Source organism: Anser brachyrhynchus (assembly GCF_964034855.1).
Source record: "Anser brachyrhynchus genome assembly, chromosome: 1".
In the NCBI taxonomy this organism is placed as follows: Eukaryota; Metazoa; Chordata; class Aves; order Anseriformes; family Anatidae; genus Anser; species Anser brachyrhynchus.
In genome coordinates this window covers 76,702,755-76,721,332 of record NC_137694.1, presented here as the reverse complement: position 1 = coordinate 76,721,332, position 18,578 = coordinate 76,702,755, and the positions used below count along the sequence as shown (strand labels likewise).

The 18,578-nt window shown below is 39.9% G+C and overlaps 1 protein-coding gene across 1 annotated transcript in view; it reads right to left on the bottom strand.

Moving 5' to 3' along the window:
* Positions 1–16,836, bottom strand: part of DNAI7 (dynein axonemal intermediate chain 7) — a 53,633-nt gene extending 36,797 nt beyond the window's left edge. Inside the window, 4 exon segments of the mRNA XM_080586951.1 lie at positions 5,722–5,881; positions 8,571–8,749; positions 14,757–14,879; positions 15,686–16,836. Of these exon segments, the coding sequence (XP_080443077.1) occupies positions 5,722–5,881; positions 8,571–8,749; positions 14,757–14,867 (450 nt within the window). The 5' untranslated portion in view covers positions 14,868–14,879; positions 15,686–16,836.
* Positions 16,837–18,578: the final 1,742 nt, after the last annotated feature.

Sequence of the window (18,578 nt, the reverse complement as noted above, 5' to 3'; positions counted from 1 at the left end):
TGACCAATTACCGTGAAATCTATTCTACAAGACTGTTCTTTTCCTGTGCCAGGTAGCACTAGGACAAAACAGAATAAAAACAACTTTCTTCCATTTCTTCCAGTGCTGAAAATAATAGAACTTGTATTTCTGAATCTTTTCACACATTTTTGTGGGCATGAATGTATTTAGCAGGCACAAAGCCCTATTAGATTGGTAACTAGGGAGTACTTGCACAAAGTTAGCCAACTATTTTCACTTCTTAGCCAAAGTGAGAACCTGTTACTCTTTGGGCTGGCAAAGTAAGCTTGTTTCTTCTGTTCTTAAAGTACTTGCTTTGCAAAAATCTGTGCAACAAGCTAACAAAGTATAGAAAAATTCTAGATCAGGCAATTTCATAGCAGGTTACAAATAAATAAATTCCCCTAAGAATACTAAATTTCATTATTGTTTTTAAAGCTACTTATAGAGCAAACACGATGCTTCCAGATTTAGGAGAGTGAATATTTGAGTCACGGCAAAGTGCTTTTTAAGAAGCATCTCAAGTGTACCTATTTCAGAATAACTTTCAAAGTAAGTACTTATTGTAATTACAGAGGTTATTCTTCCATGCAGACAAAGCAACAAGTTCATTACTGATCATGTTTAAGGGCTTAGTTCGCATCCACACAGAAGGCTCACCCACTCTGCTCTTTCTGGGTTACTTCAGCACCCGCCAGGGTCAGTAACAACACTACGTACAAACAGCCTGTGATGTTCTGCTGCTCACATCTTCCTTTGGTTAAGGGGAGCTCTTCAGGCATGCCAGGGCAGTGTTTCACTCTCCCTGGTCTCACGCCTTACCTTTCTGCAGCTATGTGTTTATATCACTTAGAGATGCTGAGGACTGAAGAATGGTGTTAGCAAACACAAGATGAAAAGGTACAGCGCCAGCTTCAAGTTGGTGTTAAGGTTTAGCTGCGGCTTTTAAAGGGGATAGTAAATCTTTCATTTGCCTTCCTGTCAGCCTCATCACTGTCTCCTCAGTCACATCAAGCATTGTTAATTTACTATAAGGTCAATATTTGGAATAACAGTGGAAGAGACTGAAGATCAAGGAACACAGTACAACCATGTAAGCCCCAAAACCTTATGATTATCCAAACACACAATCCAGGCTTCTATTTGGCAGTTTTTCCTTAAATTCTCTCTCCAACCCATCTTTGTATTATACAACTCGTAACAAATATAGCTAACATCTACTGCTGCAGTTACTGGGTTATTTTGCTTGACCTGTACCATCAGTTTTCATATTTCAGACTCATTCTTAACACACAGCTGTCTATCTGAGGGTATGTCTGACCTACAGCCATACAAGTTTTAAATATTAAATGAATTTTATTCTAATTCTTGGATTGTATCTGTTATACAAAACATGTCCTGTTAGCATGTTAGACAAATTCCCAAGTTGTCTTACATTTCAGGTCTGAAAGTTTGCACAATTTAAAAGAGCCATTAAAAACAGCAAAAAAAAAAACCACAAGTAAAGCTCATACTTTCATGTTTTCCTAGAAGGCATGGAAACTTATTCCATTAAAAAGAGGAAAGAGTAAACATTGATCCGCTGCTATGTGCCAAAGCACAGGCTGTACAAGAATCAACATTTTTGCAAATCTACTGTTTTGCAGTAGAAATACATAATTTGATTATGGAGTTTTCACATGAATAATTAGATAATTCTTCACTCAAAGTTTATTGCCAAATTCCCCATCACCATCAGGAGCTGTGATTTGCTTTAGCAATGCAGAGAGAGGGAGAGAGAGAGAGTGAGAAAAGAAATTGCTACTACTGCCACCATCAAGAACAGTCTTATGAACTCTGTTGAGAGAAATTATTCTGAAAGAAAACTGTATACAAAGAAAGACATTTGCTAATTTCATTATTACAAGGTGACATTTTTAAAGAGCCAGGTGCCAGTTTTAAAAAGAAGTCATTTTAACAGCATTTTATTTTAACAGCTCTCAGTATTTTTTCCTTAAATGAGCCTGCCTCACACATCTGGAATATAATCAACCAGTTTTTTTAGCTGACATAAATGGAAGTAAAAATATCCTTTGGCAAATATTAAAAAGTTAAGTAAATAGCAGTTTAGATGTGAACAGCCTGAAGAACCCATGACCTCTAGGACAATGTTGCCCTAAATGCTTTTGACTTAGAAGATAATCTTTCTTTGCAAGTAATCATATTTTAAATTGAATGTTCGGCTATTTCAATAAGGACCAAAGCATAATCAGGAATTTTCACCTGTTCTGTTTCTATAAATAGTGCTTAAAAGAGATTTATGAAGGTTAACCTTGACATCTCAAAAGCGTTCCGTTCACCTTTATACACTTTATAAGAGTTAGTCTCCTAAAACCAACTATTATACAAACAAAAGCATTCCTGTGGACATGGGCAAAAAGAATGATCCTCACTTGCATAAAGGTACACCTGACAAAACTTTGCAGATGCAAAGTCAGTTCAGCCAATACCAGGTGGTATATAAACCTGCAAAAACCTACTAGCTCCTGCTACATGAGGTTAAGGCTCTTTTTGTTTTTGCTGTCTATAAATACAATGCTTCAAAGGACTATTTGGAAACTGTTACTGCAACTCAGCCACATGCAGAAGTAACTTTCACTAACTGGGGTGGTAGCATTTATTTAGTTGAATGTTGTGTTATCTTATGAAGGTTAAGATATGAGACATACATCACTACACTGACATAAAATACTGCACAAAATCAGAATTGCAATTATGAATTTAACCACTCGAAAGTTAAGAAATGCCAGAATTACAGCTGTCTGTCCTACCTGAAATTTCACCCTTGCTGTGCACATGTACCCTTTTTTGGCTGCCTCTATTTATGTTGTCAGGTAAACAGTGAAACTGTTTTCCTCAGCATCCTGGAGTCATTCAGCACAGATGTTGGATGCCAAAGTTCTGCTCCAACATTATCAAAACGTTTTCTTTTTCCTGAGGACTTCTCCTTGGGAAGGACTGAATTTTTCTGGAAAAGTTTTACCTTACAAACAACTGGCACAAAACAAAAACTCACCAAAAAACAAAAAAAATAAAAAACACAACTCAGCCTGCACTGTGAAGTGAAGTTATAAATAACTGCAAATAAGATTTTAAAAATGGGAAGTGTTGCACAGCTATACACATAACAGCAGCTTTGAGTGAAACAACAATATTGTTAAACAGATACAACAAATCCCTAAAAAATTACAAGTCAGTCCAAGCAAATTGTCTAAATTATCAGTTATTTGTGCATCTTACCAGAGACATAGGAATAAACGTCTGTAAACACTGCACCACTTACACACAGGTTCTCTCCAGACATCACAGCATAAAAACAGCATCCTTGTCATGTAGGTCAACTTAATTAAACACTTCAAAAAGTATATGTTCTCAACAACAACTAAAGCACACAGTAACTCCTACATACCTGTTCTTCCTTTGAGTCTAATACTAGTAGGACAGTGGCACATTAAAGGATACCCCCTAATCCACATCTTCATTGCCAGTCAGAACCAAGTAAAACCAAATACACTAGCTTTCATAACAACTTATTTCTGCACTTCATTTCAGTGTTATTCCGTTTCTTATTTTTGACCTAGTCTATCATTTTTTTTTAAAGATCTTAAATAACAACTGAATTAGTTGGAACAGATGGAAGATTTTGCCTGCGCACGAAATGCTTTTATTTTTAAAGATATGTCTTGGCAATCAAAACAGAGTAGACAGGCAACTCCTTTGCATTTCTACCTCCCTTACTTCCCCAGAAAGCCCCTCTGGTTTTAACTCCCAGCAAAGGAGCAAACTTCTATTATATTTCAGTTGGCACTACTAACAATACGAAGTCACAGATCAGAAAACAAATTGTAGCAGTAACAGTTCATATGAGACAAATTTATTGTCCTCTGAAACAAGTACAAACCTCTGGCAGACCACTTAAAAGACTTAATCTGGATGAAAGAAAAAAAGCTGATAGTACTTCAGGTAAAAGAAGACTAGAAGAGTGGACAGGTATGGTGATTTTTGAGCATGCAGTTTTGTATTAGGCTAGGCATGGCGGGCTGCTTGTAGGAGTAATCTGCAGTTTGTGGGTGAGGGAACCAACCTTCTTTGAAGATACACCCACTTTCATTAAAACTGTGTAGGAGTATTTCCTAAACAATGCCTGACACTTTATACAGCAGGCAGAACAAATTAAGATCTACATGTTAGTATAGAATTTGTATTTCAAACCTCAAATGTAATTTCAGAGTTCTTTTTATCCTAGCATCTCAATGACAGCCACTAATGCAGGAGCTTCCAAACACTCTATTCAGACCACTTATATGCCACGCTCTTCAGAACACACTTATGGCCTCGTTTATTGTCAGCCACTGAAGTTCTGTAGTTCTGTTTTCCTTATCCTACCTGACAGAGGTTTACAGGCTCTCTTACTGCCAGAAGTTAGAATCCCTTTGATTCCTCAGTGAAGTTTTACTTATCAGCCCAGGTTTCAACTTGTCAGAAACTTGGGTGGGTGTAGCAAATTTGCACTAATGAAATATTCACTTCTTTTATCCAAAAATAACTTGCATACTGTCCATGAAGAAGTTCTGCCAAATGATGCAGCTGAATGTATTCAGCAGCTACACAGCATTACTTGAATTGCAGCATTCTGCCCTTATTTGCCTTTTTCTGCTATGCCTACTTCCCGATTCATAGCTTGCATGCAACACTTTTGATTATGCGGAGAGTACAAATTATTTGGCCGCTCAGGCCTGGTAAAATTCTGTACTGAGAGCCTTTACTCTTACAAAAAAAATCAAAATCAACTTTTTTTTTTTAAGAATACTTTCTCAAGCACAGAAACAGTTTCACCTATAACTTCCAGCTTATCTTCTGAATATACCACCATGATATGTACCACCATGTGCAGCTTTGTTCCAGAAGACTGACAGAACACTGAGAGGGCCCTAGTGCTGCCTCTTCCACCTATAGCAGTGGAGTACAATAAACAAGTGTTTGCTCTAAAAATGTCAGGAGCACAAGTTTACATCAGCTATTAATCCTGTAGAACCACATTATGGTTTGGTTTGGAAGGGACCTTTAAAGATCATCTGGCTCCAACCCCCTTGCCATGGGCATGGACACCTCCCACCAGACCAGGCCGCCCAAAGCCCCATCCAGCCTGGCCTCGAACACCTGCAGGGATGGGGCATCCACAGCTTCTCTGGGCAGCCTGTGCCAGGGCCTCACCACCCTCTGAGTGAAGAATAGCAAGGAACTTGCCCCTAACATCTAATCTAAATGACCTGTAATTTCAAAGATGACTTACGGTCAATTGCTTAGCTATAAAATAGGTTTATCAAGTATTTTCCACTAATGCTAAATCAATACCTGAAAGAAAAATTATTTTGGTTACTAATTAAGCACAGAAACATCTCATCTTCTAGCCTTACGTTAAGAATTCTGCAACTGTCTGACAGTGGAGTGCAATAACAGTGAGGGTCTCATTCTTTAAGTTTGTGCAACTGAAGCAAATCACACATTAATAAACAACTACAGGTTGTCAGTGAGATGACAGAAAAGACACTACAAGAATTTCTACTCTGCAGAAAAACATCCATTGATATGACCAAGCAATTGTCAATGCCCAGAATGATTAACTTTATGATAATTAAGATGGGAGTTCTATATTTTTTTCTGGTAAGTTTTGAGCTTTACCTGTCTTGTTTTTGCTGATGTTTCAATGAAAGGAATTCCGTAACTTCTTGCTAAATCCTGAGCTTGTTTTGTATCTACTGTTCTGGAAGGCAAATCACATTTGTTTCCTACTAGCACCATTGGGACATCTTCAGAGTCTTTAACTCTTTTTATTTGTTCCCTAAAGAAAAAGAGATTTTATTTAATAGATATTAATAGTTTACACAGTAGATTTAAAACCACTGAAACAAAATGAAAATAAAGCATTCCAATGTCATCACTTATATTGATCTACCACACATACACTATAAAAAAAGCCAAAAAGTAAATTGACCAATCCTATCACCATCAAGTATATTATCTTATTTTAAAAAGGCTGACATTTTTCAATAAGTTTATCCATCAACAATGCTCATAAGGCTGAACTGCCACAGCTTCTGATGTCATTACACAAGAATTCCCCCCCTGCCTGCCCCCCCCCCCCCCAAAAGAAAAAAAAAAAAAAAACACAACAGTTAATGTCAGAACAAGCCTAAGCAGCTCTGGTATCAATCTTACTACCGATCTCTCATACTCAGCACTCAATACCCAACTCATTTGCCAAGATAAAACGCTGTCAAAAGCCCAATGTCTGTTGTCTGTACTGTGTTTTTGTGTTAAGTCATCATTACAAACCCTGCTTTTAGAAAGGGGGGGGTTAAACTTTGTCTGAAGACCACTGGTCTGGTACTCTACAAAGAGAAATCTGGTATGGAGGTCTTTTCAAACACAAGCTAGAAAACACCTTTACAATACCATTTAGATATACAGGTCAGGAATCTCAAATAATGATCACTCATTTCATTTCTTTTGCTCTCCCAAATAATCCAGAAGCCCTTTCTTTAATTAACATTGTCACTGTTTTCACATATTTATTTATAAACCCTCAGCTTCAGACTGTAAGGCCATCCACAGGTGTGTGAATGCAAGGAAGAAACTCCAGCATCCGACTCAGTGTTGAGATAAGCAGGGAAGGCCTTTTTACACAAGTCTGCAAATCTGTCTTTGTGGAACTAAACAAAAACAAACAAACAAAAACAAACAATATAAAAACCTTTGCACTCCTTTTTGCCTTTTGTCAACACCTTGCTTTCTTCCCTTCCTCTTCTACAGCTATAGGAGGCCCTTTTGTAGAATCACGTAACGGTTTGGGTTGGAAGGGATCCTACAGACAATCTGGTTCCAACTCCCCTGCCATGGGCAGGGACACTTTCCACCAGACCAGGTTGCCCAAAGTCCCATCCAGCCTGGCCTTGAACACCTCCAGGAATGGGGCGTCCACAGCTTCTCTGAGCAGCCTGTGCCAGTGCCTTGCTACCCTCTGAGTAAAGACTTTCTTCCTTGTATCTAATCTAAATCTACCCTCTTTCAGTTTAAAGCCATTACTTCCTGTCCTATCACTACACACCCTGACAAAGAGTCCCTCCCCAGCTTTCCTGTAGCCCGCTTTTAGGTACTAGAAGTCACTGTAAGGACTTTGTAACAGTCTGGTTAGATGAGAAAGAGAAGTTTAGTGTTTTTTTTTTTCCTGAAACCAAGAGACATTTTGTATTTGTCATCCCTGCTGTGAGAACTCTTAAGTGTTTCATTTTTTTTTTAAGTCACTGGTACCAATACATTCTTTAGTTACAACATTTTATACGTAATGACATTTACACTAAAGCTGGCTAACCCAATTTAAATTTAGAAAAGGAACTGTCTGAAGCAGAGAGCCCACAGTACTCTCCTAATCACACAGTTGCTCCAGAAAGATAAGCCAGCAGTAAACTATTTTTGTGGCTAGGAACCTACCAGTTCAGCTACTCAAATCAACACACGACAGTCAAATGAGCTGAACTGCCAGCATACAGGAGAAAGTGAAGCTCTATGATCAGGACAGTTACAGCTCCCGACTTTGATTACTTTGAACTGTCATTGTATCCCACCTTAATTGAAGAGCAGCACCTTCTATCTGGTACAAGCTGAAGTTGCATGTTTTTGTAAGTAGATGTTGAGTTTATGCTTATTACTTATGTAGATTTGTCAGCATTTAAATACCTAACCAGGAACAGCTTAACATTATTTGTTTGGGATTAACCTTAAAGTGAAGCTGCTAAACTCAGTGATCTTTAGTGGGATTTGCATTGCCTTCTAACAGAAGGTAAGCAGAATTCAGTAATGTTAAATATTATTAATTAAATATTAATTAAAATTCAGTATAACATTAACCTACTAAATTACAAGTGGCTTGGTATGGTAATCACCAGGAGAGACTGGCTTCTGTTTCCATTTTACTGTAGCTGATGTCAAGAAAGCAGAGTTGAAATTTTATCTAAGTCAGCCATCACCCTGGAACTCAGATTTCATAAGTCTCTCTCTCTCTTTCTAAAGGTGTTAGAGCTCACATCTTACTCTAGCAACACTGCACAGGTATTTTTCTTCCCTTCCCCCCAAAGAACAAAGGCTAACAATTTATATTATCGCCTATAAGTTTCAACTGTGTAAGTTTTCCCACCTTAACACACGATTTTATTTATGGAATGAGCAGTTTACCTTTAGATATTTTTTCACTATAATAAATAATATCCACTGAGGCAGAAACATTAAGTCACATTAATTTGTAACAGAAGAGCTTTTAGATATGTTGTCTGCCTAACTTCCAAATGAAGCAGCAGACTTTCAGATTACCCAAAATTACAGACCTACAAATGCATACATAAATTGAAGTGTTGCTAATTTGCATATTTCCCTTTAAGTGCTGTTTCACAAGAGATCAATCGTTATGCAGCGTAAGAGCAAACATCCTATCCACCTAATACAAGAGTTAGTCAATTATCTTTTTATATACACACCTATAATGGTGAATATCTTCAAAAGATTTTGTATTGTTTATAGCAAATACACACAGGAAACCTTCTCCTGTTCTCATGTATTGGTCCCTCATTGCACTATATTCTTCTTGACCTGCTGTATCAAGAATATCCAAGAGACAGGTTTCCCCATCGATTACTACTTGCTTCCTGTAGGAATCCTAAAGAAGAGAAAAAACATAAGCCTTGGTTAAATACAAACAAGCAAGATTTTGAGCACCCATAGCTCAAAAAAATCTAAAATTGCTTACTAGTATTTGAGCATAACTGAAAACACTCAAGAGTTAAAATCCAAATTTAAAGATGTGCAAATGACAGCATAAAAACATTGGTAGCCCGTATTTATACTAATACAGTAATCCAGAGATGGAAAGAGCACTTAGAGGACATGTTCTGATCTGTATTCTGCATCTTCAGCAAGCAACCCTGCATGTGTGTGTATGTGTACACATACAGAGGACAGTTCTTATTCTGCACAAAGGGACACAAAGTACAAATTGGATCCAGATCAGAAGCCTCTCCCTTTGTTAATATAAGAATCGAAGAAACCTGTAACAATGATTTTAAAAAGTTTAAGTTTACTCAATTTACCAACAAATAAAGAGTAAAATTTGACTTCATTCTATGGATGTTTATGAAAGCACTATGCCACAATGTACAAGAAAATTGAAAGGGTTCACAAGAGAACTATTCCAAGAACGTATGCCTCTGAAAAAGAAATGATATATAAAAAGCCTCCAGTATTTGGGACAGAAAATCTGTTTTGTACTCCTAAAGCAGGCACATACAATAGTAGTTATTAAATTATCCAAGTTTACTAGATATAACTGAAGTTCAAGCTTTTCAACCAAGGCAGACCAACACAAAGCACGAAGTCGGATAAAAGCCCTGATGGGTTAAGAGAACAAATGTTGGAACAAATTATTTCAACTCTATCAATTCAAAGTTTTTAGGTCACTGATTCAAGTAGCTGAAATCTGTACAAAGCCTCAAACAGCTAAATGTTAATGCATATTTATGGGCCTTTTGGTGCTAGGTTTCTGTTGAGTACATAGTTTTAGCAATAACAAGAACATGAACATTACTTTTCCATACAAATCTGAATTTGCTGTAAGTACCTATATATTCTAAATAAAACCATGCCAATAAGCTTTAACAATTTCATTGAGTAGTGCCATGAATTATTCTCAGTAAACAGTACTTGTAACACATAAAAGGTGTCAAGACGAAATCATGGCATTACTTTTCCAATCCTTTAGGTAGAGCTTAACACAATATTGCTTCTGTTCTTATTATATAAACAGGATCTTTTTAAAATTCTGCAAAAGTGAGCCTAAGCTACTGAGTAGCAAGTTAAAATTGCAATTCTAACAAACTTGAAGATGAATTCAAAGTGATCTTGCTTCCTTTGTATGCATTTTAAGGCACTATACATCTATTTCTATGCACTTTGTCAATTTGGTGTGTTTTTTTTTTTTAATAAGTTTCTGTTCTTTCTTGTTGCTCATCCTAAAAACAAGCAGTTGTATAGGATCAAAATCTTGAAGTAAACAAACTCTCTAATCTCCTATTTATCTTTAGCCTGGCTATCATTCAGCAATATCAGATAGAACAATATTGACCACTTACCCTTTAAGGTAAAAGTTAAAACTCCAACATGATTTTGGAAATTTATTTCACAAAAGCGCAAACTCAGTGTTCGAGTGAATCTAGGTAACTTCAGAAAAATACAAGCAATGTTTAAATATTGATGCAGATGAGACAAATAAACAAGCTCCACTAAGTTTTAAAATAAGGTTAATGTTCCATGTCAATGCTTAAAGGAGAAGAATAAGAAAACCTACACATCTCTATTCCAATTTACTTAAATTCAACAAGACATCACCCATGTCCTATGATTAACTTTATCACAGTTCAGTGACATACTAGTAGAACTTCTTGCATTATACTAGGCATGTTTAAAAAGCCTATTTCATTTTCACCCCTTACAATTTGACTGCTACTTTAAAAATACGAAAAGGGTTTCTTGGAAAACCTGTATTACTCCTTTGCACCTTATCACTTCAGAGGAAAAGAAACACACCACAAATGAGCTCTAAACAAAAACTTTAGGAAACTTTCATCAGAGAAAATAAGTTTTAAAAAAATTCTTCCTGCAATAAGTGCTAGCTTTAGTATGCCATGCTAGCAGCAGTAGCAAAGATGCACCAGCATAAAGCGCAGCACAGGTACAAAAGCAAGGAACGCCTTGAGAAGATATTCATTTTGCTCAATTCTGGAAGGAAAAGTTTGTCACTAACTAGAAAGACCTGAGATGAAAAGAAAAGACAAAGGATGCGGGAGAGAGGATTCAAGTTTGAGATTTCCTAAGTTACTGAAAAAATAAACATTTTGCTTTTTCAGTAGTTTTTGGTTTCCTCCCTGCCAAGAAGTCAAACATTAAATCACATTTGTAGGGAAGAAAACTGAACCACCATGTTGATAGCTCAGGTTACTGAGACCCCAACATCACTGCGGTGAACACCAGCCTATACGTATCACAGATAAAATTTAAATGTTACCGTGCTGTGAAAGTTATCAAGTCCAGCAAAAAATGAATGTAGTACATACTGAAAAACTCAGCGCCAGTTACGCCACTATGGTACTTGTAATACTCTTACTTCAAAATGCAATAGCAGAACCCAACACAGCCAGACTCCCCTTTACCAATGAAAGACCCCTTCTTGTGAATTTTAAAAAACTCTGTAGCTTCACTGCACACTGGAAGATACTGCAATAAAGAAACACCTAATTTAAGACTATCAAGTAAAACCAAAATGCAAACTAGAAATGAATCTCAAAGTAGTACATGACTCCAAATATGAATCTGTTCACAACTAGCACTGATAGCAAAACATGATAGGAGGTCTCAACTACGCACTACATATGGAATTTATCTGAAAAAAATCTACTGCTTAATAAATCCTATCTTGGAGAATAACTTGTTTTAAGAATCCACTATACCAATGATTTAATATTAGAATATCACAACTACTAAGACTAAGCTATTACTAAATGTTGGTGGAAGTTTCACAGGTGTGCAGGTTATTTAAGAACACACAGACTTAAATATAAGTATTTCTAAATCACTCAAGGGATTTTGCTAATCCAATTAAAAAAAAAAAGCCTTTGTCAGCCAACTAGGAAGGCTGTTCTTTCTCTAAGACATTTAAAATATGACCCACAGGTTAGTACTAAATATGCTGATGCAGTGAAAATAACTATTGAAAAATTTTTAAAAAAAGTCATCACACAAGATATTGCAATTAAAGATTTAACAAACCTCGACCGGTAGAGGGCACTAGTCCAACTGCTCTGTGTGTTAGGCCAGATTTCCAAGACCGCATACACAGTCTCAGAAAAAAAACACTTGAAATTGCTTGGCTATAAACATGTGTTTGGACATCCATTTCAAGTGATATGAAATTGCGATAAACATATAAAGCATGCATTTCTGAGAAACGGTAGCCACTCAAACATGCACTCGTTTTAATTCTTTCCTCCCCTCATCATCTGGTCAGACAGAAATCTATAGAATCTAAGATCTATATTTATACCCAAACAGCTCATGAGACTAGAAGCTTCCCAAGCAGCTAAGACAGTTGTTGATTCACTCATTCTAATCCACTGAAAAGAGCAACAATATTACAGAATGCATCCGTGGTTAAGTAACCAGTTTTTGTGTTTTTTTTTTTCCTCTTCAGCTGCACTGTCTTAGCAATGCAGGAATTTTAGAAGTGTTGAATTTCACCTTGTTAATCATGAAAGATTTAAAACCACTAAATAACCACACAGGTATAGAATCTGCTATATATAACAAACACTAAGCTCTTTTCTCTGTCTTCTCCAAAATACTTACTTAGCTTGATTATTTGCCTGTAAGAAAAAGTTAGTATTTTGGTAACAGCCATATGGCAATAAAATGAACAGTAGTAAGTGAAAAATAATAGTTGCGACGCTACCAAATCACCTTATTAGTTACTTGTCAAAACAACTTTAGCCTTGTTTCTTTACACTGCATGAAAAGACAGCCTCTATAGCTATTGTTCTTTAATCAACCCCTACCACCACAACTGCACCTGTACAGGAAGCACAACCTCGCAACCCTTCTGAACAGAATGGGATTCTGCCCTGGTGAGGACTGAAGCATTTAAACCCCATTACAAGCCCATTCGCTGGAACCCGTTTGTCACCCCAATGACAGACTACCCCCGTTACAACAGAACTATTTCTTCCCTAGAAGCTTAACTATGTGATTATTCTACAGCGCTGTAAGCAAACCAGGTGATTTACCATGTGAGTAGGAACATCCAGTCTCCACCTTCAAGGTCTCAAGATTTACAAGACAAAAATGGTAACTAGCACTCAGACAACCTGGAGGAGTTACAGAAGACCAACACCACTGCATGCAACAGGTTGTTGACGCAGGTATCATCCATTAGGCTAACCATTTCTTTCTTTCAGAAGAAGATATTGATTACAGACCACAGCATTACAGTCATCCTGCCCATTACTAAGTAAGAACCATTGTTCTCAGATTTTATGTCCTTTCTACAAGGGCTGTGTTTTAATTTTATTGTCTTACACTAAAAATTATCTGGCATGCCTCAAAATACTCAGCTTGTTGATTAGCAAAAATCCCTCAAGTGATTTAGGGATACTGATATTTAAGTTTTTGTGTTCCTGAACTGTTTACACAGGTCTGTCCTTATACAACATTTTCTAATACAGAACCTCCACAGTACTTTTCGTGGTGTTTAAATACACCTCTAACCTAGGAAACCCAGATGATTATGAGCATGTATTACAAACACCAACGAGTTCCTTCTGCAAGCAAAAGTAAAACCCATTTTGCCTGTTCCTCTCAAGGAGTTGTGTGCACCCTGTTTTTTAAGCATGTTTTGAGTTGTCATTGTTTTTGTTTTCAGCTTTCACATCTTCATAATTGAAAGAGCTGCCTTCCTAGCGCTAGTCGTTCTTCCTCTCTCCTTTTCACAAAATCTTCAACAAGCATACATGAGGTTACTTGGGCATTTAGCAGACAGACAAAACACATGTGCATATTAAGATAACCCCAAACTTGAGCCAACACATCACTCTTTGGGGAATATTACCTCAGGTCCGTACTTCACTAAAGACAGCCTCCTGCCATCTCAGAGCACTGGCTCCTTTCACTCACGTCCACCTGAAAATGACTACATAGCCATTTTCCGAGTCACCATTTTAAGCCTAGATTTAAACCCTTGTGATTCCTTGAAGTGAGCTTGGAAGCGCCCCATTGTATAAACATATAAATGAAGTTAAGCTAAAGAGCTTCAATGCTGGGAACATAAAAATCTTGGGTAAATTATAGTGTCATTTCTCCTTTTATACAGTCTGAGGTTATTAAATCCAATGATCCACTGGAGATTTCAGACAACACGAGTATTTTTCTTATATTTATAATGCAAGGCTTGACTGCTCATTAAAAACCTTTAAAATACCATAACTTTTAAAGCTTAAATATAATTTCAGATTTTGAAGGCCTATGCCATGTATTCCGAAGAATTCACTGTAGCAGCTACTTTACACCTTTTTCTAGACACACAGAAACACACATTGACCTGTTTAAAAAAAAAAAAAGTTCCAAATTTTTGCCTCATTCAGCATAGCATCCCAGAATACATTGCTCACCGTGTGAAACAGATCACAGTGATAAGAGCTGAGAAAGCTTGACATGTGCATTTCAGAAGTATAATTGCTCCTTACACATGACTTTCCTTTTTGATGTTAAAAGACTGATGCAAAGCTAAAGTTTTAGCAGGCATTTTCAAATGACTTTGGGGAATACTTTCTTACCAAGATCCTAAAAACTTGCATTCAAACTGTCCAACAGAACATGGCAACTAACGCCATATTTTAGTCGATCAAAACTGTGAATGTTTTAACCGTATCTGTTGTTCCACAGTCAGACCAAGAATTACAGCAATTTGCTCCCACTGCCGTGGTGCGGACCTTTACTTTTGAGCCCTTTTAATACAAAGTTTTCTTCTATAATATTTTTTTTTTGTGGTAAGCATCCAAACCCAAGCAACCACCATTACCGCTGATAATCCCTCATCACAAGAAGCACAAGACGAAGTTGTTTACCTCTATTGTAGGGTCATATTCATCCACAAAGTGATTCTGAATTAGCTGTATTGTCAAGGCACTCTTGCCTACACCACCAGCTCCAACGACAACAAGCTTATATTCTGTCATTTTTTAGCAGACCTGATGACAAAGAAACCAACATTAAACAGAAGAGAGTCAGGCTCCAACTAACAAGGATGCTGTCAGCGCGTTTTCATTCACCGCCGCGTTCCTTTACTAGCACCGGAAAGCGATCCTCTCCCGGAAAGGCAGGACAAAAAGGGACGAGGGAAAAAAAGCGATTTCCCAGCCAGAATCACACCTCTGAAGCGCGGCGCGGAGCTGCATACACCGACCGCGAAGAGGCTGAAAAGCAAGGGGCCGGAATTAACAAATTCAGGCAAATCCCCGCGAAGAGGGAAGACCAGGAAAGACCATCCCCACTGCCTTCTCCCCAAGTTCCCGGGAGGCCGCCCGGCTTTCCTCGGGGCCGGGGCTGCCCCCCGGGCCGAGGAAGAGCCCCAGGGTCGCGGCCCTTTACCGGCCCCCCACCCCCCCCCGGCCCCGCACCTCCCGGGGCCCAGCCCTGCGCCCGCCCCACCCCGGCTCCCCTCAGCGCCCGGCCGGGGCTGCGGCCGCACCGGCCAAACTTTCCGTGCCGGCCCGGCGTCCGGGCTTTAAATTACGTAAAAAGAAGGGGAAAAGGGGGCGAGGGAGGGAAGTGTTGACTCAGCACAAGGGTGCCGGGCTCCCGGAGGGCGTTGGCCACCTGTCCCACCGCCCCCTACCGCCGGCGAGGGCTCCGGCTAAGGGCAGCCGGCAGCCCGGCCGCTCCCCCCGGTAAAGGGCGGCGAGGCGAGGGGCGCCCGGCTGCGGGCAGCCGCCTCCCCTTCAGCGGGGGACGAGGGAGGGAGAGCGGGCTAGGGGTGCGGGAGGAGGGCGGCTACCTGCGTGGCGCTGCGCTGCGCCGAGCCGCGGGGCGACGCCGGCGTCTCCGTGCCTGCCTGCCTGCCTCTGTGGGCCGCCCCAGCGCGGCGGCCGCTCCGCCTCGCTACCCGTCCCGGTGCGAAATGGCGGGGGACGGGGAGGGCCGGGGCTGCCGAGGGAGCCGAGCGCCGAGCGGGCGGGCGGCCGGATGGAGGCAGGCAGGGAGGCCGGCGATCGATGCGCTCCGCGCTCCCCGGGCCCGCCCCTCGCCGCGGCCTCGGTGAGGGAAGGGCAGGGAGGGCGGCGGGGCAGGGGAGGGGTGCGCTGATGCGGCGCTGCCCGCGGGGGGGTTCCTCGCCGCCCCCCCACGCCGCCACCTGCGGGCAGAAAGTGGCAATAGGGAGCCGTAACCGCCCCGGCACGGCTTCGCCCTGAAGGGGAGACGTTGGCTGCTCGGCCGGGGAGGGCGGGGGTAGCTGGCTCGGTGCACATAAAAAAGCGTTTTTATCCCTAGCCGGTCACAAAAATGTCAAATGGGCCCTGCTGAATGGCCGTGGAGCTTAGGCGCCCGTTAACCTTTCGCTAATTTCAACATAAAATGCGAGGCTTTGTTGGTAGCTGCCAGGGTGCTCTGTACAAAAGTTAATAAACAGCTGTTTGTTTGGAAGCACACTAACAATTGCACGATGAAGCCTGTTTTCTTACTAAAATGCCAAAGGTGTAATTGAACTGTAATTGCAAAGATCCAGCGTGCAGGTCCTTTACACGCCTGTGTTGCACCCAAAGCGGTGAGATGTTTTGAAATGTGTCGCCAGGTCCCAGATAGTGAAGCTTGTTCCTAATGAAGCTTTTTCTGAGGATAGCTGCACTGATGTCGACTGGCTTACACCAGGGATTAATTTGTGCGATTTTGCTTTCCCTCTTGAAATTGGAAGGTCAAAAATAAACATGTCGTGCCTACACATCTGGTGATCAAGGGTTTTAATTTAAGAGGCTGGAGCTTTGTTCTCCGCAACTGCATGCGACACAACTTTCAGCCTCTTTCATTCCCAGTGTGAATCTAAGGCGCTCTGAGTCTGGGCCATACCCATCTGAGCAGCAAAGGCATTAACCCTTTGGGACTAAGCCATCTAATTTACAAAATGCCTTCCTGTGATTAATTTGTGTAAATAAGCCAAAGACCCTGTGCCGCTGTTCAATTCTACTCCCTCATGTGGAAGGTGTTAAGACTTGGGCAGAAAACAAACACATCTTTGAGCTGTTGTGTGAAAAACCTGTCTCTTCAGACAGAGCCTGGAAAAGATCAGACGAGCTGCTCTTCTTGTGTTCTTGAAACCAGTCTTTTCTGCCATCAAAACCAGTGACAAAAGTCCTATGGGAGCCTGTGTAAGGATTCTTACAGTGCACTTCTATGCAGTGGGAGGGTATATATCGTCATAAAATGCAGGGAAAATGAAGTGGGGAAGTACCTTACGATTCCCATTTCTCCTCTCCCAGTGACTTAAGTTTAGCAACCTGGTAATTTTTTTGTTAAATGTCTGTATTAGATTGTTTCTCAACAGCCTCAATTAAAAATACTCACAAAAATGCATATGACAGTGCAACAGATGAGATCATCTCACAAATCAGAGTTAAAACTGTGTGATTTGGTATGCTTATAAAGTAGGCTATCTCTCCTGAGCAGATGTAAAACCCGAAAGAAAAACCTGCTTTCAAAGAACAAGTAGCCTGGTGGTAAAACCACAAGCTTGGGATGTGGGAAACCCACATTCCCGTCTGTGGTGTGAAAGAGGCAAAGAAAGGATTTGAATGCAGATGTTCAGTGACTGAGGTAAATGCCCCGATCAGCTCTTTTAGGACAGCAGGATCTCACTTTCATATTTTGCCCCCCTAGGAAAACTATGTGAGTGTTGTGGTTCTTCCTAATGCAGTGGGAAAATGACTGTGTCACAGGAAAACTTGCCCAGTCCTGCACATAATGCTGATGTTCCACAAACAACTTTGATGGTTTGTTCTCATCTACAGAGCTTTGTATGGGGAGAAGCTGTTCATCTTTAAACCCACACAGTCACAGCTGGGATCAGAAGAGTATCCAGAGAGAACCTCCTCTGTGAAAACTTCAGGCCCCGATGACAGCTTGAATCTCCGTGTCTCCATATGATGATCTCAATGAATCGCGCAAACAATCATTGTGCATATAGTTGGAAGGCAAAATGAATTGTTGGGATTCTGGAAAAGCAGGATGCAAAGCTTCTTTTTTTTTTTATGCACACACTTGTTCATAAATGTCCATGACAAACGTGTTATTTGCTTTAATTTTAGAAATACCTTCTCAGGCTTTTGGATAATAAATGAAATAAATGAACTGACCAAAAATATTGAGTTGCATACCATGCATTGATATGAAAGCTGTTGATAAGTCAGCAGAAGTGATGCAAAGCCTCCTAGATTTTGCAGAAGTGTTGTTCAGTGAGTTACCAACTTTATTTTAGTGATCGTTTCTTTAGTGCAATTTTCACAGAGAATTCTGGACACAGGCAAAGAAGATGAACATCCTCAAATACCAGGCACTTCAGTGTGCTGGAGCTAAATAATTTTGTTAAGTTAAAGCATTTTCATGAATTGAAAGGCTTCCTCATGTTTGCATTAAAATATTTCAGTCCCAGTCTTCTGGATCCTCCGTGGATATGGATCTTTGATGGCTCTCAGGAGAAACCACCAGCCACAGCTCCCTCATAATATCAAGCACTAGGCCTGAATGTGGGTATAATCCTTTCAGCCACACATTTACCCTATTCAAATTTGCCCAGTCCCAAGCAATATACGATACATTCAATGACATTTTAACATTGAGAATAGATGAGCTTTCACCACCTGACTGTCAGCAATTGTGAAGCAGGGGGGAGGAAATGT